Source organism: Diplodia seriata, assembly GCF_021436955.1.
Source record: "Diplodia seriata strain FDS-637 chromosome Unknown scaffold_8, whole genome shotgun sequence".
Taxonomy (NCBI): Eukaryota; Fungi; Ascomycota; class Dothideomycetes; order Botryosphaeriales; family Botryosphaeriaceae; genus Diplodia; species Diplodia seriata.
The window spans coordinates 1,214,944-1,235,913 of NW_027117315.1; the positions used below are offsets into that span (position 1 = coordinate 1,214,944).

At 58.7% G+C, this 20,970-nt stretch overlaps 4 protein-coding genes across 4 annotated transcripts; 1 reads left to right on the forward strand and 3 right to left on the reverse strand.

Moving 5' to 3' along the window:
• Positions 1–4,989: 4,989 nt before the first annotated feature.
• On the reverse strand, positions 4,990–6,427 carry MSP1 (mitochondrial dynamin GTPase Msp1; the record flags this gene model as incomplete). The annotated part of the gene is made up of 4 exons (XM_066779389.1): positions 4,990–5,548; positions 5,598–5,970; positions 6,024–6,285; positions 6,365–6,427. The coding sequence occupies 4 exons, from the start codon at positions 6,425–6,427 to the stop codon at positions 4,990–4,992; spliced, it is 1,257 nt and encodes a 418-aa protein (XP_066630193.1).
• Positions 6,428–6,833: 406 nt separating this feature from the next.
• Positions 6,834–7,727, forward strand: TIM21 (mitochondrial import inner membrane translocase subunit tim21; the record flags this gene model as incomplete). The annotated part of the gene is made up of 6 exons (XM_066779390.1): positions 6,834–6,854; positions 6,984–7,106; positions 7,153–7,301; positions 7,388–7,442; positions 7,495–7,594; positions 7,642–7,727. 6 exons carry the CDS (start codon positions 6,834–6,836, stop codon positions 7,725–7,727), a joined length of 534 nt encoding a protein of 177 aa, XP_066630194.1.
• Positions 7,728–13,619: 5,892 nt separating this feature from the next.
• On the reverse strand, positions 13,620–14,193 carry SLS55_007976 (uncharacterized protein; the record flags this gene model as incomplete). The annotated part of the gene is made up of 3 exons (XM_066779391.1): positions 13,620–13,774; positions 14,036–14,095; positions 14,154–14,193. 3 exons carry the CDS (start codon positions 14,191–14,193, stop codon positions 13,620–13,622), a joined length of 255 nt encoding a protein of 84 aa, XP_066630195.1.
• A 1,620-nt stretch (positions 14,194–15,813) lies between these two features.
• On the reverse strand, positions 15,814–17,233 carry SLS55_007977 (uncharacterized protein; the record flags this gene model as incomplete). Its single annotated transcript, XM_066779392.1, has 2 exons — positions 15,814–16,048; positions 16,104–17,233. 2 exons carry the CDS (start codon positions 17,231–17,233, stop codon positions 15,814–15,816), a joined length of 1,365 nt encoding a protein of 454 aa, XP_066630196.1.
• Positions 17,234–20,970: the final 3,737 nt, after the last annotated feature.

Genomic DNA, 20,970 nt, shown 5'->3' on the forward strand with positions numbered 1-20,970 from the left:
AAGAAGGAGCGTGAGTTGAGCCCTGTGCGAGACGGCGAGTCGGTCGGGACGAGGTCTGCGACGGCGGCGAGCACACACTGGAAGCTGCGAGCTCCAGTGCTGACCGGTCGAGGATTGCCGGGCTGTTGGGAGTTGGTGGAGAGGTCGAAGGTGCGGCGAAGGAGGGAAATGAGACGAGGTCGCGCGGGAGAGCGATGAGAGAGGCCGGCTGGCGCCAGGCGAAGCGAGCGAGCACAGGAGTGGCTTCAGTGAGCGGGCCTGACCAGCTGCGGCCCCGGGCGCGGAGCAGGGACGTGGGCAAGCAGAGCAGAAGCGACGCCAGAACAGGCGGCGCTCTGCATAAAACGTGCGCACAAGCACCGGTCGACTGGTCGACTGCTGTAAATAGGCCGGGCGCGCAAGCGGTTCGCAGCGCCGACGGCGATCGCTCCCGGCGCTTGCGGACTAGCAGCAGGCGGATGTGCGAGCGGACGGGGAGTGCTCAAGCGTGGAGAAGCAGACGGCGGGTTCAGAGGAGCGCATGCTCTGCGTGCGCAGCACAAGTCGAGGCAATTCTGATGCGATGCTGCGGCGGGCGTGCGCCCGGGCGTCGGCGAGTGATTAAGGTCGCGTTGCAGCACGACTCGCGGCCAGCAAGGAACGGGCAGGTGGGCGGGCGAGAAACACAGCGTTTCCCTCGCCGGTGGCAGTGCCGTGCAGCCAGGAGCGCGCCCACTGCGCCGCCGCCGCCCGCCGCGGAGCATCAGCAATCCCGCAGCAGGGTGGTGAAATTGCCAGCATCACCGCGGGCAGCGCTTCGGGCACCCTGCAGCCGCCGGGCTCCGCTATGCCCGTCGCGGCGTAGCCTGCGGGCCATGCGCCGGGCATCCCGGCCCTGCGAAATTAGACGGGCGTCGCCCGCGTCTCATCAGGGTCATGGCCGACAATTTCCACCGCCATCCATTTAGCCAGGCCGCCAGCGTCGCAGGCTCCACGCCGCCAGGGCAGCTGCCTCCCACGGCCTGAGGCGCTGCGTTCCTCTGCTTGCCGCGGCCAGAAACACCGCAAACATCGCGCGTTGCACGCAGCCCGTCAGCCGCTCGCCGTCTGACGCGCAGACTCACCACCGCGCATGGAGCGCCGCCTGGCGTGCACGACTTGGCTGGCTTCGTTCCGCCGTGCCGCCCCCGTGCCTGAGTCCAGCGTGCAGACGAGGCAAGCGCCCACCAGCCGCATGTGACGCCTCTCGTTCTACGCCATACGCGCCAGCACATATTAATCCAGCAGGTAGACAGGTGCCAGGGCGGCCCCGTCCCCAGCTGTTCATAAGTATGTAATGTTGCACTTCACAAGGCGCTCATCTCCGCCCCTCTGGGCCCAAGCCCAAGCCCAAGGCCCAAGGCCCTCATCGACCGCTGCTGCACATGCCGGAGCCCAGGCACTGCACATGCTTCCCCGTCGAACACGTTACTAGCTCGCGGCTGATGGGCAGCCGCTCCGCTTCTCCTGAGCATTCGCTCGATAATCTCCGGCCTCAGTTAGCATTCGAGCCAGCCAAACCCAAACTGGCAGTCGCTTTGGGGTCAATCGCCGCCTCCGGCGCCTCTTTGCGGTAAGCAGCTTATGCTACACGCCGGTCGGGCGGTGTTCTACGGCCGCCCGCCTGCCTCATCAGTGTCTTATTGGTAAGGTGTGCTCTCAATTGTATCGTGTGTTGCCATTTCTGTCCGACGCGGCGCTATGGAATGTCAGGCCACGGTTCCTCAGGAGGTTCTTGTGGAAGCCTCAGCTGTCAGATCTGCCATCGCAGATGATCGCGTCCATTCTGCACGCCCACGGCCGATCAACACCGAGTCTCGAACGTCGAACCCGTTGCCGCGTTCCTGGCGGTCAGGCGCCGGGACCACGGTGGGCAGGCAGTGCAATCGACCTCCACCCCATTGCCCCCTAGCGTTTCAGAGTGTTTGCCATCTTTCGGCACCGACTCCTTAAGCTTCTCCAGCACGATGCCTTGATGCTCCGTCCGTATTGCACTTCCCCGAACCGTTCGGAGCGTTCAACGGCCAGCTCGCCTCGCTGCCCGGATCTTCATTGCCAAGTCACTCTGCTCAGGGAGACAGACGTTCGCAGGTCTTGATCGTCACGACTCGCATTCGTCATGCGGTGGATCGCCTATTCTTAGGGATCGGTTCCCACCTTACTTCGCCCCGAAGAACAACTATCGTACGTGTTCATGGCGTAAGCGCTCGCATTATTTACTCGCCGAAGCCACAAGCCGACCGCCCTCAGTCGATCCCTTCTGCCTGCTATCCTACGTTCCCATGAGTACAAGACGCGACGTCCTTCATGACTAGTGGCGAAATCATTGTCTCGCTTCCTCTAACGCGTAGGGGCACGGGAGATGATTCACTAAACATCGGCCTTTGATATCTCACTGTCATTGTAGACTGACATGTCTAGTAAATCTAGTCTACTCAAGAAATCTCATTGCGCAGATCCGCCCTCATGCGGCGACAATCGCTTTCTACAAACGGTGCTTCTTTGGGGTCTTTCGTTGAGCTCTGTTCGACTTTTACTCCACGGCACTGTCGTTCCAAGTGTGCACCCCGCAAGTGTGCTTCAGCACTCTGTTGCTTGCTCCAAGCCTCAGCTGGAGTGGGCGGTACGATGGCTCCATATGTCGGTCACATCGCACGGCCTCGATTTCCATGCATGGTTTTGGCTGCAGCTTCGGGATATTCGAATCTCAACGCAAATGCTGTACGACGTCGAGTTTTCTGGATCGCTGTCGTTCTTAAGACGTCGTGGTGTAGCCTTGGCACCATCCGGCAGCTTGGTTGGTCCGCGGACCAAAACATTTGCGTTTTAGAGCGTACGGGAAAAAGGCCATGTTGCCGGCGCTCTAGCCCAAACGCCTTCCGTCTCTACCGTACCGTTGCCAGCCCGTTGCACCTACGTCACACTTCCAACTCCCGACTTACCGTTGGGAACCAAACTCAGCCCTATTCAACATACCCACCACCGCTCCTTGCCATTTTGCGTGCAGCCGCGACGTACATTCCACTAGCCCCGTGCATGACGCTCTTGCTGCCGCTTTCGCTATACGGCAGTCGGGCTGACAATCTCGAAATCCTTCCAGAAATCCCGTTGTCTCCCTTCACAACCACGGGAACAAGAATTAATAGCCGTCCAACCTTGACTCACAGTCTCAAACCCGCGGACCAGGATCTTGCTGGTTTCCCCCAAAACGCTGAACGCTCGTAGATGTCCCCCTGGTGTCAGCCAACCGGAAGCCCATCCACGCCCCGTACCGGCTTTCCGCCCTCCCCGCCGCTCTTCGTCCCGACAATCCGCTACACAGAGACTACATATGCGGGCCACGCATGCAGCCGAACAAACTCCCGAGATCCTCCCAAAGGCCACGGAAGATGAGGCGACAGGAAAAAGCAACCCGCTGACTAGAGAATTTTCCCACGCTACGCACCTCAACCACGATGTCCACGATGCCCTAAGACTGGCCCCACTCTCTCCGCGGGGCGAGAACAACCGCGTTGGACGATGCGCGCGGATGGTTCGCTAGTCGGGCGTGACGCGTCATCCAGAAAACCATGTGCTCAGCATTCCTTCCCCTTCCTTCCTGACGATCTTCCATGCCCGCGCCGCGCGCCGCCCCTCTAGAAGACACGAATCGCTCGAGGGAGCGGAGCACGTGTCGCTTCCATCCCGCTCGTATCACCGACACATGCCGTACCTGCCCAATTGTAGGGAGAGAAACAGCAATCCTTGTTTCCTCCAGCCTCGTCGCTCCGCGCCGCCAGCCACACGCATGCACGTCGTACGGCAGATGGCAACGCAGAACGCGAAGGTTGGCAATCTCCCAACCACGAAAAAGGAATGTCGTGTCTGTGACCGACGCAGGGGCAATGGAAAATGAAGGGAGGAAAGTAAAAATGTGCCCAGCAAAAAGGCAAGCCAAGCGAAAGCTGCGGCGCCTCCGTCCAGACGTGGCACCAATAGCCGTCCCGCAGCCGTGTTAAAGAAAAAGCGCATTCCTTGATTGGCCTGTTGCTTGCCGCTCGTGTGTGATGGGGGTGTGCTATATTGGACGAGGCTATAAACGGCAATGTCACCGCCACCGTCATGTGCATTGTCTGCCGGGCATGTAGAGCGTATCTAATCGAGAAGGGCAAGTGGGGGAACTTTACGAAGGCAAGAGATGAAGGGCAAGAAAAGAAAAATAAGGCTTATTGGCATGAAGATGGCGCATTTTTTGATAGGAGAGCGCGAAGTGGCTTGCTGTGGTGGCGTAAGGCTGAGCTGCATATTCCTTCGTGATCCGCTACTGCAGGCTTCATGAGTAACACTCCCAGAGCGCGTGCTCGTGCGTATGCGGGGAAGGCTAGAGCACAATCGCGTGGATCGGGTAGGGCGATATTAACCCCAGGCTTCTATCCAGCGGCTCAGTAGCTCAAAAGCGACAGGGTGCCAAACTGCCGGTCGTGATGCTGTTTGTCGCCAGTCGCTGTGGTGGGGAGCCGGGGCATATGTAGAGGGCTAACGAATACCTTGGGGACACGGCTTAGGCGGTATCTTTCCTGCTACGGGCTCAGTCGTTGTGTGTGCTTACAACGTGAGAATCTAGATCCGCTGCAGATTTGCTGGCTTGCAGGCGGATGGAGGTCAGATTAGGAAAATCATCCATTTCCGACTACTGTCGACGAATGGTAACGGCAAAGAGTGGAGCCTGAAAGACGCAGTGAGAATCCTTCGAGGCCTAGATTGGAAATGCTGAGAACTTCGCCTCGTGGCGATATGTACTGTACAGACAGGCTCGTACGCACGCTGTCATGAGCAGAATAAGTAGTGATCCTCCGTCTATCCTAGAACTCGCCTTGGCACATACGCGTGCGTATGCTGGCTTCTTGCCCATATCGTGATTCAACGCCAAACTCCGTCCCTTAATGTGGATACCACTCATGCAGTCGAGCCTGCCACCGTTTGGCTGAGGAATCACCTCACAGGTGCGGCGTATTCGTCCTCGGTCGGCGAGCTCGAAGCTGTCTCGAGCTTGCCAGCATCGTCGCTCGAGCTGTCTCCATCAATACTTTCAGCCTCGGGAATTGCCCCCGCCTTTTCCGGGTCATGCATCGAATGCACTGTGCCCTTCCTTCCCAAGAAATCTTCCGTCCGCAGCCCCCTCACCTCTTCCGGATTCACGCCACGCAACGGATCCCCGCGCTTCTTGCGCTCTTTGATAAACTCGCGAACAGGGCACATGGCAGCGTCGCGGCAGGCTTCCTTGATATCACTACCACTCATACCTGCCGAGACGCGGACAAGATAGTCAAGGTCGAAGCTTGCGCGGTCGACTTTCGTGTCCTTTAGGATGAGCTTGAAGATGCCACGGCGTTGATGGGCTGATGGGAGCGAGACGGGGAATTTTTTGGGCATTCGGCGGAGAATTGCTTCGTCGATGTCTTGGATGCGGTTGGTCGCGCCCAGGATGCAAATGCGCTGTGGCATGCCAGCAGCATTGGTAGATGCGAGACCGTCCCAGTGGGTCATGAACCTGCGGGATGTCAACACCGAACGGACACTGCTGCACGGGATTTACGTACTCTGCCTTTACCATACCACTGGCCTCGTGCTCGCCGCTCCGTCTTTGTCCGAGCACAGCGTCGATCTCATCAATGAAAACGATGGTGGGCTGGAGCTTGCGGGCGAGCGAGAAGACAGCGCTAACCAGTTTGTTCGAGTCACCGTACCACTTCTCGGTCAAGGTCGAGATGTGCAGATTGATGAAGCAAGCGCCACTTTCATGCGCAAGAGCCTTGGCAAGCATAGTCTTTCCACAGCCAGGCGGACCATACAGCAGCACGCCCGACGGCGCGGACAGCAACGAAGAGGTGTGGCCGTAAAGGTGGGGAAGTGTCAGAGGGTAGATGACAGACTCCTTAAGCTCCTCGATAATGTCCTCCAAGCCCCCAATATCTGCATGGAGTATCAGCATGGGCCGGGCTAATGCACTCCAAACGGTCGTTTACCTTCGAAGGAGACGGGTATTTCCTCGGGAGCAACAACCTCCATAGCAATGGACTGCTCGTAGGGCGTGAGGACCAGCTCATCGCGGTGCAGCCGTTGCCTGATGCTGTCCTGCTCCTCGTCCTCTTCCTCTTCCTGCCGGGCCAGTATACCCTTCAGCTTGCGGTTGGCGGCGATGGATTTCTGCCGGGCTTCTTCCTTGGATGAGGCGTCGGGGTCGAGTTTGGAGAGGAGGTTGCGGACGACGAAGTACATCAATACCGGCTGCACACGTCTATCAGCAAAAGTTCGAGCACGATAGCGCCAGGTGCGGGCGCGTGGCGGAGGCTGGTCCTGGACTCACGGCGGCCGTGATCATCAGCAGATCGCCCAGGTACGAATACTTCTTCCATCCTTGGCTCGTCATGGTGTTCCTCGGAGGGGTGCGCAGAGGCGGGTGCCTGGGTGCGCACACGCGATATGTACAGGGCGGCGTTGGTGGGCAAAAGTCGGACAGGTACCCGAGGTGCAGCTGGAGGTGCCAGCGCGGGCTGGTTGTTCGCCTCGGGCGCGAGTGTAGGTGTGGCGCGTGAGTCTGTGGCGCCACAGCAGGCTGCAAATGAACAGTTGCGCGGAGCAGAGCGATTGCGCCAATCTCACGTGGGCAGTTGGGTCGAAGGCTCGGACATGGGCCTGAGTCTTGGATGCGGACAGGAAGAATGTCCTGTAACCTGCTGTGGCGCCAAAAAAGCCGGGGTGCCAGGGCGGGCCCAAGTGCGGAGCTGCGCGCGTCGAGCTTTCAACCAGCTGCAGCTCTCGACAACCCCGCAACCATGGCCCTTCTGCCACGCATCGTGCGAGCCTCTCCGACCAGAGCACTGGCCCTCCGGCTGCGAAGCGCGTCATGTCTGCCCCCCGGTAGACCGTACGCCACCCATCACGGCCTCGGCGCATCATCGAAGAGCTCCACCTCCCGGCGCCAGGTCACCGTCTCCAACGATGATGGACATGTGCGGTGGGGCGATCTGACCTCTGTAGAGAAGGTCGCCCGCTCGACGCAGCAGTCGTTCAACTTCTTGGTTGTCATTGCCGGCGTCCTTGCAACCGTTCGTCGCGCATCTGTGATCGCCTGAGCCAGTCTGACAGTTGCAGGGCGCCGTTGGCTACGTCATCTATACCGAAGTCCTCTCCCCCGAAGGCACTACAAACCAATACCACCGAGCTCTGAGAAGGATCAAGGAAGATCCGAAATGCGTGGAACTCCTGGGGAACCCGAAGAAAATCGTGGCGCGCGGCGAAGCGTCCCACAGCCGCATGGCGAGAGCTTGGTCGATAACGTATGTCTAGCTCCGATCACCCCTCAATGTCCGGACTGATCTCGCCCTAGCTCGAAGAAAGAAAAAGACCGTGCAGGCAACGAGCACCTCTACCTCCGCTTCTACGTATGGCTTCCACCCATCCGTGGCTGAAGCTGTCGGCTGACTTGGTGAACAGGTCGACGGCCCGCTTAACAAGGGCACCGTCTTCTTACACATGATCCAACGACCCGGTGAAAAAGAAGCAGATTATCAGTCATTGACGCTTGACATTCCGGGTAGGCAAATAGCAGCCTCGCAAATAGCCAAGCTAACACAACAACAGGCCACAATCGCATTGTCCTTGAGGATGACAGCTGGTCCCCCCTCAAGAAAAAGTCCGGCAAGCTCTTTGGCGTGCGTTGGTGGTAGATGAGCGGGTTGAGGTTCGGCTTTTTACGCCAATTCCATGCAAGGCTGGCGCTATGAGCCTCACACCCAGGTAAGTGCCTGCGTGAGTTGCTCTTGCCTTGTGGATACCCGATGGTCACTCCGGGCGGCTCTTGCATCGTTCGGGGCGCTCCTGCCCCAAAGATAAGGCACTTGGGCCGGATTTCTTGGAAAGGCGGTCCAAACAGCTTCTCTAAACAGCTGGCTCCCACCGGGCCGCTCATAGCAGGCTGATGGACCAGCTACATCCACACTTTTGCTCCTCCCTCGCTCCTCTTGTCTTCTTCAGGTCAACTCTATTGTTAGCCCTAAGCCGCGACAAATTGTCATCCTCACATCGATTCTCGCCCGTCTCGCCTCTGCAACCGCCGAACAACAGTCTCGCATCGAGTGAAGGTCGATGCAATGAGCCTCATTTTTGTCAATGACGCACATTCAAGAAATAACCCGTGTCGCTTCTTCGCCACTCTCAAACAATCGACCGACGCGATATGGAGCATTTGACGGTACCGTCTTCCCGGAGGATTCACCTCCACCCTGGGCAGTCGGCAATACCGCCCCTCCGAACGATTCGCCTCCCTCCAACAATCAGAATACAGATATCAACCTTGGAGTAAAAGGGTTCCCACCATCAGCGTTGAAGGGTCACGTCCGTGCGGCAAGTGAGCACACTCAGACTTCGTACCGCCCAGCGGAGATGGACCACACTGCAAGCGACAGTTCTTTGCCTGATTCGTTCCAAACTTCCGGAAATTCCTCTATTTCCAGCTTTGCCCACAGAATTATGAGGACGGGACCAGACTTGAGGCTTATTAATACCAGCAAGTCTAGCCTTGTGGAGAAGTTCTCACCCGGAGGCGTTCGGAAAAAAAGCATCGCGACCGTTGCCAACCTCAAAAAAGTGGTGACCTATGAAGATCCCAGCGAAGAAGCCAATGAAGCTCCAGCCAATCCTCCGGGAGTTGCTTCACCAGAGCCGAAGCCTTCCGCAAACAAACCTACCTGGTTCAGAGCGTTGCGAAGGCACGAATCGGATCCCGAGGAATCCGCTGAGCCGTCCAGGGCATCTCCCGCTCCGAACCCGAATGCTCTGATACGGCAGTCCCATTTCCACTCTAAGAGCGACGGCCTCCCTAGAAGATCTGACGTGTCTACCGACGATACACATAGCATATATGCTTCCTCCGTGGGAAACATGTCCAATTCGTCCACCGAGAAGCAAGCGAAACGTCTGTGCGAAAGTTCTTCGTCCAAGCCAAGGCCGAGATTCGTACAGTGGAGGTCTCACAGCAGCCACTTGCTCAAGCATGGCAAGCCACAAAGTCCTTTACGTGTGCCCTCGCCATCTAAGTCTGCAGCACAAACGCCGGCGCCGAATTTTGATGACAGCTACAATAAGTCACCCACGGGGTCTCCAAAGAGAAACCCAAAGAGATCAATAAAACGCTGGCTGTGGCGCGGGCCGCCTGTCTCCAGTGATGCTCAAAGCATCGCCGACGTCATCAACATAGAGGACAGGATAGTAGACAGACTCGATGAAGAGTCGGTTAAACGTGAGCAAGGCAATAATATACGCTGTTTTTCTCAAGCTGATACCTGTGTAGTTCCCCAGCCAGCCCCTCTTCCTCCGCAGCAATCGCTCGTTGCTCAAGAACATGAAAGATTTGGGTCTTCTCATCGATCGAACGGCAAAGAAACGTTCATGCTTCCCCCGCTGCCTATCGGTCCGAGCGACCTTAACGAGGCTGCGTTCTTCAGCCCTGGTCCTCGCGGTGACCGCCGAGAAGCTAGCTCTTACTTTGCGCTTGATGAAAATTCAGCCCCTCCCAGCCACTCGAAACATTACGGTCCTGACTTCATCGGAACTTCCCTCGGAGGAATCTCGCCACAGTCTTCGCCATCCACCGAGGCATCAGGAGCAGGGGAACTCAGAGGTTCTCGAACGCCGGCGACGTCAGGGAGACAAACTAGGCACCCTCAACTTGATGAGTCCCCAAATTACGAAGGCGACGTGCGCAAGGGCAAGGGCTCATTGGCCTTGGAGTTTGTGCCTCCGGGACAAACCCGCGTCAACACGCCGCCGGACTTCAACATCGACCGTGCTGCCACCGGCAAGAACGCCGGCTTCTTCTTTGCCGGGCCTTCGTTAGAAGACACGGGCAAGGTGGGCCGGACCTCCGGTCCGGCTTCAGCCCCGATACGGCGCAAACCCCGCAGCAGCGGCTTGTGGGACAGCGACGCGATTCTCATGAGCCAGGCTGTAACCGCCGACGATGAGTGGAATGTGCCGCTGCAGCTAGAGCCAGTCGAGACGTCTGGCCTCGAACGTGACTGGATCAGGGAGCGGCTGGACCGAATTTTGGCGGAGTCTTCAAGGTCGGAATCGGACGTCGATAGGCTGAACTCGACGTTCGCGTGGGATGTGCCAGAACACCTGCCCGACAGCCCACTATGCCCGCTTCACCCGAAGCATAGAAGCGGAGGTAAGGGGATTTGTGTATATCACGGTCGGCGAAAGACACAGATTGTCGTTGTCTGACTTGGAACGGCTGTGGTGGCATGAAGAGGGTTGACGACTGACATGACGGCGACACTTACTTTTGATAGCGCACGAATCAGAGGCAATTTGTATCTCAATCTATGCATCTCCATACTGCCCTGTTTTCTTCATCGAGGGTGCAGTCGATTGGTGGAAAAGATACTTTTCGGTTTTCAATGTGCTCTTCTATCACATCCACCCCGAGTCCCATGTCTCTTCAATACTGTTCGACGCCTCTGTCTATTCGCTCCCTGTCGAACTACAAGGTCATTCAGGAGCGCTCATGGAATAAATATGGGTTGGTCTTTCGTCCTTTGGCACTCATCTACGACCGGCGCAGCCTTCCTGGCATTAGCCATCGTCTCACGATGATGGTGTAAGTGAAGATGTTTCTAGTCATTTCCATTCATCTATGATTGTTAAGAACACTCTTGGACCACACACGGTAACGAATAAGATATCTCACCCACATTGTAGAAAGAGAGGACGAGCGTCAGTTCATGCAGAATATCTTACGTTCAAGTCCCTAGCAACCCAGCATATCTGGTCGTTGCTTGTATTTCTATTGCACAATCAACATTCTCCATGGAGTGATAATGGACCAGGGTGGGATGGCATGATAAAGGCCCTCGTATTTCAAATAGACCCTGGATTGGCGTGCTGACCTTCCGGATCGGCCAGTAGGCGCAGGGACGCACGCAACGACCGCGGCAAACGACGTCATGCGGGCCGCCCGCGCGTCTCCGAACATAAACTCTCGAAGCATCTCCACAGCACGCACCATCGAACCCACGCGTCAACTTTCTTGCCGTGGTCTCTATCAACAGCCATGGAAGCCGCATTCAGAACCTTCTTCACCTCCCCGCGCTTCGCCGTCGCCGGCGCCAGCTCCGACCGCGCAAAGTTCGGTCACAAAGGTCCGTATCTAGTCACCCCGCGACATCACTGCTGCAACATTGTTACTCCTAGACTCGCTAATACGCAGCCGCAACAGTATTTGTATGGTACCTCCAGCACTCGCTCCCCGTCACCCCAATCAACCCGGGCTCGCCCAGCATCACCGCCCTCAACAAGACCCACACAACCTCCTCCTCCCCGGCGGCGCTCCCGTCGCCCCCCGAGACGTCGTTGTCTGTCATAACGCCACCGCCGGTAACGCTGCAGCTGCTGCGCGAGGCAAAGCAGGCGGGTGTGCGCGCAGTCTGGCTGCAGCCAGGTACATTTGACGCCAAGGTGCTGGAGTTTGCCGAAGAGGCGTGGCCGGGCGCGGTGATTGCCGGGGAGAAGTGGGGGAGGAGTGGCGGGCATGGGGAGGGGTGGTGTGTGTTGGTTGACGGGGAGGAGGCGTTGAGTATTGCGGGGAGGGAGTGGTCGCGGTTGTGAAGGCAATGGGAATGAGTCCCTATGTGCTGCGCTGGCATCCAGGACGTGAGAGGGATAACTTCGCAATTATACGGCTGTTATCATGTGGCGCGCTGTTATGAATGAACCAAAGCAGGGGCCGGGGTGCAGCTATGTGGTTTGCATCCGTAGAGAATGGAAACCCAAGCAGCTGTCCCTCTCGAGCTCAGCATCCCTTTTCCTTCGGGTTAAGCTTTGTCCCTGGGGTGAATATTCTGCTTTTAGTGGCGCGTTTCTTATGAGGGGCTCAATAGACGGCAGATACACCATAATACGACCCTGACCAGCTTCCATGACCTTTGCTTTACTACACACGTTCTTTCTTCAGTCTTCATGCCTCCGACATCATGTTCAGTTCGATTGGAAGTAAGAGGACGTGCAATCGAACAGCTTCATTCAAATCGCCGAGTCTTCCATGGAGCTCTGGGGCTCGTCCTGCTTCCGACTCGGCTTTCCCGGCTATGGCAAGGCATGGGTTTCTCAGGTATTCAGTGCAGGAGCCGGTCCGTAGGTCGAGAGCGAGTTCGCGACAAGTTCAAAGATGTTGGCTGGCCCATCACCTCTATGTGCAGCGAGAAATAACATCCCAGATACGGGTGGGCAATTTCTTCTGTCAGCCGCTGTGATGGCAAGCACGAGACGCGACGGCAGAGGGTTGAGTGGAGGGACATAGGAAAAAAAAAAAAAAAAAGAGCGGGACCGATGCTAGGTAGATACCTACCTAGTGCTCCTCTTCGGGACGGATCGTTCCGGCCGTTGCGGCGCAGCAAGCGCGGTAACAACCACTACCTATTCGGAAAAGCACAGACGGTGTTTTGCGGCTAGCAGGTTCTCGGCACTTGCTGGTTGGTCGACCATGGCGCTCGGCATTTGCGAGGCGTCACTCCAACTACTTTCCTCCGCCTGCCTGTACTTGTCGGCGGGGATTTCCCGCATCAACCACGTTACAAAGCATCTCGTTTCAGAGGCCTGGTCCCTGTGACCCGATATGCAGCGTTGTAGCCGGGATGACACCCTTCTGGGCTCCGCTGTCGCTGTCGGGTTCCGCGCGCGCTATGTAAGCAGCCGACGACGACGGCCGAACCAAGTCAAGCGGTCTGAATCTCACCGCAAGTCCAACCCAAATGCAGAGAACGGTTGAGACAAGTAGAGAAAAGGTTGCTTCGGCAAAGATGTGGACCCACTTCCCAACAGGTGGGGAACAGTGACGTAGAGGATAACTTCCGTCATGATAGATGGCTTAGCGTACAGGAAGACATGCCAGAGAAGATACTCGAGGCAATGGCAAAACAAAACGAGAATATAAACGAGATTCCTTGAACATGATTTGTGTTTGTTGGCGCCCCGAGAACCCCCCCGCTCCAGTGGAAATGATGATGGTAGCAAAAAGGAAATATCCCCGTCACTGGGAGCGTTGTTCTCCTACGCCAGTAATAATGTCTGATGTAAACTCCCGCCCCATAGTTGAATCCCAAAAACCCCAAAGTCCAATGTAGAAAAAGGTCGTTCCAATTGAAGGAAATCATGTCAGAAGGGAGCCAACAGGTGCAGCATCCAAGCTCAATCGCCCGGTCACAGGGAGGGGGAAAAGGGTAGCAAGGAAAAGTAAAGGAAGGGGAGGGAGGGTGGGGATGAAAAGTCAGCGCCCCCATCCCCCGTCCATCCACCTTTCAGTCGGTCAACGTAACAGATTGAGCTTTTTCTCCGTCTAAATCGCGGCCGAGAGGGTATGGGTGGTTACGCAGCGCTCGGCAGCAAGTGGTATCAAGAATTCCGCGAATTGATAGTGCGCAAACACGCAGACAGAGAGAGTAACTCTTGGCGAGGCTGATCTGTATGGGAAGATGGCGGTCAGCCTGCCGCTCTGCCGGGCCGACGCGAGGGGGGCAAAGCAAAGATAAGAAAGAGAAGCGGGGAAGGCGGACAATGGTCGCTCACCAACGCTGCTGCGGACTACCGCACAGTCTCTGCAAGGCCACCTCGGCGGCATCTTCCTTGGCCTTGTCGACGTACTGGCCGTCGTACCAGAAGCGCGCCGGCACGGTCAGGTTGCCGATGTGGACGCTGCTCGACCAGGCGGTGCGGCCCCCTGCGAGGGTAGCAGTCAGCAAAATGCGGTGTGTGGGGGGTGGTGGTGGTCGTGGTGGTGGGCAGGTGAGCGTTTTGGGTAGTTGATATTGAATGATTGCCGGCTTCGGCTGTTTCGGGAAAGAGGATGATGCGTCGATGGCTGATCCGGGGAAGCAAGGGGGTAACCGGCGCGGCGGGAAGAGGGTATCGGGCGGAGCAGCAAGACGACGACAGGGAGCGTGGTGGGCGAGGAGATTTTCACGCATTGGCAACGACTCACCCCGACGGTCGGAGAACTCCTTGTAGACGGGCTGCGGGTAGGAGATGGCTCTGCAGTAGTCTGGGGGCGGTGAGTTAGCGGCGGGCGGCGGTGGTGGGCGGGGAGGGGGAGGCCTTACCCTGCAGCTTCTCCTGCCACGAGCTAGGACGGCTGGCCATTGTTCAGTGGGAGAGTTGGGGGGCGAGTGGTTGTGGGGAAGGGCGGCTAGCGGAGGCTGGGTTGAAGTGAGTTTTGGACTGGGAGGAAGGAGCGGTCTGGTTTGTGTGTTGTCCGCCGCGGAGTGTGATGTGTGCTCTGGCGTGGTGGTCTGGCTGGGGCGTCATTCTTATATCCCGGGGCATCGCGCAGCTTGGAGTTTGCAGTAGGGAGCCGTTGCAGCAGGGGGGGCGTGAGACGGTGTGGTTCAAGCGTTGACTTGGCCGGCCGGTATCCAACTATTGAGCCGCGCTGCATCATTGCTCAGTTGCCATTTCGCAAGCGATGATTTGGAAGGGAGGCAGAGGCGCGCCGGACCCGGCCAGGCGGGCGAGTGGAGGGTCGGGCCGCGAGAGGGCAGCATGGGGAGCGGCTGCTCTTCTCATCGCTGCCAACGCAGCTGCTGCAGGCTCGCCAGCGCGCCCGCTCCGCCCGCACCCAAACCAATGCGCGCCAGCAAGGAGAGACGGCGAAGCGGACACGCCAACCCCAAGCCAGCCCGCTGCGCGTGTGAGTTGGCCGGCCCACGACGTGTCTTTCCCACAGTCCGCGCTAAGCCCTAGCACTGGATCGACGTGGGCAGTGTCCCGCAGCCAGAAAAAAGATCAAGCTGCCGTCTGCTCGGGTCCGCGCCGACTTCCTTGCCATTCCATTTTGCCTGCCGCTGCCGCTGCCGCCGCCGCTGATGCGCGGCCCCCCAGCCCGCGCGCCATCCGCCGGCTGCAACCGCGAGCCTGCCCGCCGTGGAGCAGCGCAGGCGACGTGCTGGTGCCGGCGTCAGTGCGCGAGAGCCGCACGATGGCCGTGGGTGGTGGCATGGGCCGACCGGTCACCGCCCGCGGGTACCTACCTACTGACTGCCTTCCTCGCAGTCGCACCGACATGGGCCGCAACAAGCCTCCCGCATGGCGTGACGGCCATCGTAACGCTCGGCAATCGGCGCCAGGCCGGCCATATCCACGCATCCACCAAGTGTTGCGCAGGAAAATCTTTTCACTAGCCTGGCCGCGGCGGTGAGAGCGCTGTGAGTCTTGATTCATTCATTCATTTGACAGTCGTGTGGCCCGAGGGAATACAAAAGGGAGATGCCGTCCCGGACGCCAGTCATGATCTTGCTGCGTGATCCATCCCGTCCCGCCTCTGCTGCCCTTCCAAGGTTGCCGGTCCCGATCCCGCGAAAGAAGCAATTCCAATAATATGCCAATCCCCGGTCCCAAATGCTGGACGAACCGAGAGCAAACAATCCCGCCGGAAACCCTTGCCTCACCGCTATGCAATCGATGCCCTGTCTCGGGCCCTACCTGTCCATGCTGATTATTACGAAAAGAAAAAAAAAAAAGCGCAACTCTTGCGACGCGGATATCCGGATTCCAAACAAAACCAGGCGGCCGCCTGCAGCTGCGCACGAGGCGGTGTGCCCGACAAGCGCGCTGCTTCCTGGATCATGTAACATGCCGTCCGTCCGATGGTAATAATGTCTATGAAATTCGAAGGAAAGGAAGATTTGTACGAGAAGAGGTTATGCAAATTACCGCGCGCGCGTCTCTACTGCGACGAGTCTGGCCGCAACATCACATCCGCGGTCATGCTTCCACGGATGTTCGCCGCAGCGGAGTAGGTCCCCGCGGCGACGTGTTACCCCGTGTGGTACGATGGAAGACTTCGTCAATGAGGCGCTTCGGACCGACATAGTCCATGTTCAGCTTGAAAGACGCGTTCCTAGACAGGGGAATGTGGAGCTGCGTCGACTCCTTGGAGTGGAAGTGGTTCTTGATGCTGTCGTCCACAAGAGCCATGATCCCCGATGAGACAACGACGCTGGAAATCAGGTTAGAAGGTGCGCGAGGCAATCAATATACACGAATGTACTCACTCAGCAGTGTCCGCGCCACCATCGATTATCGACGGCTCGCTGATCCACATGGAACACGGAGGAATCCAGCCGCCCTTTGCAGACTCCTCGCGTGCTTGCGCGTTGGTGAGGGGCACGGGAACGATGTGTGCCAGCGCCACGGGGCTGTCACTCCGGATCAGGTGGTAAGATATTTCCTCAAAGTTGCCGTCCTTTTTCGACACGCGTTTCCAGGTGTAGTCCACTCCCCAGTACTCGAATTCATATCTCTTGTTCGACTTGGTCCCGCGGCGCTTGATGTCTACATGGGCGTAATTGGAAAACTCCATCTTCATGGTGTTGGTAGGCATCAGCTGCGCTCGCTTGGGCTGCTGGCCGGCTGACTTAGGGCGTGACTCATCGTCGCCTGCCACAATCGACCCGTACCCGGAATCTTGGCGCTTGAGACCAGACGTGGCGGAGACTTTGCGCTCAGGCTTGTGTCGGAAAGTGGCGATGGCGCTGCTAAACGACCGCTGCAGCGCTGGACGTTCGGACGGCGGCTTCTGGTACTTCCGAATGGCGTGGCACACCTCGCGACCAGAATCTCTGCAGTACCGGCGCAGCGAAAAGTCGCGACTCTTCAGGTCGTGCATTCGGAGATGGAAGAGCGTCACGAGTTGCTTTCCCCGCCTCGTCTCTACCTGGGTGTCGATGCGCAGGTTCATGTTTCCGTCAATGGTGGAGTCGTCATGCTGGATGGACATCCTGTTTGCCGACGGGAAGAGCTCCGCGAAATCCCTTGGCGTTGCTGGGATAGCGTCGGTCGGAAACGCCTCGTGTCTGTACTCGGGAACCTCGTACGGCGGGTAGTCATCTTCCTCCTCTTCCTCTTCCAGCTCTTCTTCCGACGTCGATGCGTACGTGTCGACCGAGGATCTGGCCTCGTAGTACTCGGCAGGCTCTTCGTAGAAGTGCTCGCGACGGCGTTCCGTGGGCGCGTGCCAGGTCTCGGGCTTTGGAAGCGATGGCCGCTGGCTACGCTGTGCGGTTTGTGCGCTGCGTCTTGCCCGGTAAGACTCGTCACTTGTGTCGCTGCCGCCGCTGCGTCTTGAGCTGCCGCTACTTGTTGTCGATTGGTAGTCGGTCCAGTGGATGTTGTGGGTTGCCATGGTGGGGGCGGAGGAATGAGAGGCTTGGCGGGTGGGCGGAGGGTGAAGACGGAGGGATTACAAGATGCGTATGGAGAAGGGTTGTATTTGGAGCATGCGGGCTGCAGCCTGTGACACGGCGTGGGATATATTTATCAGACGATAAGAAACATGTGGTCGGGTGGGAGGGGGTGCAGTTTCTTGTGAACGGGCCTGGTCAGCCGCGGGCTGGGTTGATATGTCTTGGTGGGCGGTGCGCAGGCAGATGATCGCGGGGGTGCGGCGAGGCAGTCAGTGTTATTGTAGGCTGTGGAGGGGGGTCAGTCGATTCCAGCGATTCATGGAGTCTCTCGCAAGCCACGGCTAAGCGCTCAGACCGGCCTCGCCCACGGTAGGCTTGGCCGCAGCAGGGCTCTCTGGATGACGCCAAATGGGGAGCGCGCAGACGCACCCAGCCACGCCGACTTCTCCGATCAAAGGCTCGATCGCCCTCCACCCACGCACGCGCACCCAATCAACAACCCCACGCCCACACCTCTTCGAGCGGCGCGCAGCGCGCCTCCTCCCACCCGCACCAAGCCGCAACCCTCCTTCGCACCCCGGCCGAAGCAGCGAACGGCGCACGCACGTCGTCCGAGTCGCCCTCGCTCAACAACGCACCCGAACAGGGCGGGCGCGAGGGCTCGCGGCTCGAGCAGGCCGGGGCACCGGGGCCTAGAGCGCGGTGGGGGATCCCCGTTTCCGCAGTGCAAAGTCTGCGTGCGCCCCGGGAGCAGCCTGCCCGCTGCCGCCGTTGGCGCATCACCCTCCCCTCGTCATGATCCACTTGCTTGCTTGGGCAAGCTTCCGCTCGCCGTCTCCTAGTCTCCTCATCCCACGTGCCTGCTCCGTTGTCGACGCCGCATCTCGTGAGCGCGCTGCGATCGCTCCACGCCGACTAGACGTCACTACGGCGCTTTTCGCAGTGCCACAACGCGCCGACCGAGCCAATACTGCGACCGCGCCGCGGCTGAGGGCTGCAGGCGCGCTGACCTCCGATGCTGCACACGCTGCAGCCCGCGTACCGGACGTGTGTACCTCCTGGCGGTGTGCCGCGGGGCCGCTGGGATGCGGCCACAGGTGCCAGCAGGATCGCCATCGAAGACGGTGGTGCTCGTAGCCGTCGCCGACAGCCTCAACTGTTGCTGCCCGATGGACTGTTGGGGAAGCCGGCCCACGGGCACAGCTTCACCACCACGCCCTGCTTGCTCTGCTTGCTCTGCTTGCTCTGCTTGCTACTGAGATCTATTTCCCTGCAGGGCTGAAAATAAGCTACACCGAGTCGCGCAAATCACACTCTGACCTGCAGCAAAGAAGAGGCCGGCGCTGGTCGCTGTGCTGCCTGTCGCTGTTTCCTAAACCGTCAGCTGATGGCCGCGTTGCTTGTCCGCCGACAGCCTGTGCGACAGGCACTCCCGCGAGCGTAGCACCAGGCCGTCATTCTCAGGCCATCGGCCGCTTTCTTCACGTTCAGCCTGTATTCCCGTCGCTACAGCGCCGGCTCCGGCTCCGGCTCCAGCTCCAGCTCCATGGCTCGGTCCGGCCAGTGCGGGTGCAGGCGACGCCCAATGGCCAGCGCCAACGTGGGAGTCGAGATCGCGAGCGGACCACGTCGACGGCCTGGCGAGGGCAGCAAATGCGGATTTTCCGCGTGCCGCTTCGCTTCCGAGCGCGAATCGCTGGATCGACTCCCGCGCCAGCATTCCCTGCGCTGCTGCGAGTCCGTGAACACCACGCGGTGCTGTTCGCATGATTGGCAGGGGAATGCGGCGTGACCAAGCCGCCGAGCTGCAGCGCGACGAATCGCGGAGCCGCGTCTGCCCGCCGCCGCTGCAAGCACAGGCGCGACCCCTTCCTCATTCGCTCTCACTGCGCCAGACAGATCTCTCCGATGGCCTGGCTCTCCGTCCAAGCAGTGGTGTCGGGGCGGCGCCGTCCGAACGTGCCAAGAGAGCGATGACATCGCCACTACTGTCTTTGCACTCTTGATCTGGAACTCGTAGAGTACTAATGTGCTCCTTGATCGCTCCATTCAGCACGCAGGCCTGCGAGATGGCGCAACCGCGTGCAGGCCGCTGCCACCGAACTCGTCTGCGGCCTGCACAGCTCCTCGCTTCTTGTGCACACGTAGCATTTTGGCAACCGACCAAGCGGCTGTTCCCTGGCAGGCGCAGGGTTCTGACGCCGCCAATACGTACCGACTCCAATCCTCTCCACCCACGAACGGTTTCTCTTGTGGAGTCAAGACATCATCACACAGCCATTGCCCGCTGGGCTTGTCCCTCGCCTGGGCCGTCGACGAGCAAGGCGCTCCCTCCGAGCACATCGCCCTGCGCGAACGCGCAAACGCGCACGGCACCCAGCCCCCAAGGCCCCGTGTTTGCCAGGCGCAAGGAGTGGGGCCTCGCACCTCCAGACATTGCAGCCTTGACCAGACCAGCCTTGCAATTGCCTTCAACCGCCTTCCAAAGGCGGGTCTGTTGGGCATCAGTCACCAACAGGGGTCTCAGAATGTACGCGTGTAAGACGAATGCTGCTGGTCCGCCGTCCCAAGCCATGGCTGAGAAAGCTGTCGTCCAAATGGCGCTTCTCCGCAATCTCACAGCCGCTCTGATGTAGTAGGTTTATGCTTCCATTGCCGCTACTCAGAACTGCCTGTCTAGCGCAGTCGATCACCCCAGGTCTTCATGTCAACCGATTTTGCGATCAGTCTCATTTCGGGTCGGATATGACATCTGCTTGCGCGTAAGACGAGCCACTCCCGTCCATAGACCATGCGAGGGCTCGGGCCATTACCAGCAGGTCTTCACCCGTTCGGCCCCACGATTGGATAAAGCGATCCCCTTTGAAGGGATTACACATCTTCCCGACTGCAGCTCGCAGCGCCCTATGGCGCTTCTGCATGGACGTTTGCGGGAGATTGCGGGAGATTGCGCCACACATGGTTGATGCAATAACAGAGCAACAGGGGCGGCACCCGCCTGGGCACGCCGTTATTCACATCGCACCACGTCTTGAGATGTTCACAGCAGAAACAGACTACTGCCTCCGTTCCAGGTGACCAAACCCCCTGATAAAGGTGACTACCTCCATTGGAAAGTATGAACATGAGCATCTTCGGAGGACTCGTCATCGTCTGTTTCTGCCGCTCAATCAAGTTCAACCTCATCCCATCACCGTCACCATTCGCAGCCTTGCTGTCTCTTTCTTCTGCTGTCCAAGTGGACTGCATGCTGCAGGCGAGCCCATCCAACGATGTATCAGCAACTTGCGCCTTCTTTGCGCCCTTCCGCTCCACGGCAGGAGGCATGTTTTGCTTTCCCTTTCCGTCGTCCGAGAGGCTTCCGTCCTGCCGATACGACGCACCCACGCACATGTGCACGTGCTTTGAATCTTGCCGTTGCGCATTCCAATGCTGTGCCATTATCTGTCGCCCTACTGCAAGCTCGTAGCTCGTAGGGGCCTCGCCCCGCATGCCGCACAGTTTGCCTGCTGCTGCTCAGCCTACTGATGTGCCCTAGCGTACGCACACGAGCGCATGCGCATCTGCGTATTCCCTTTACCGAGCGTTCGGCGCTGAAGAACCCAGACTGGCCGTTTGTGGCTTCACCGGCGAGACGGTGAGTCAGGATGAACACCTCTTCTGCCGTGCTTCGCCTTGATCACTAAATTTTATCCTTGCTGGCCTAGCCTTGGCAGCATTCACGCAAAGCCTTGTT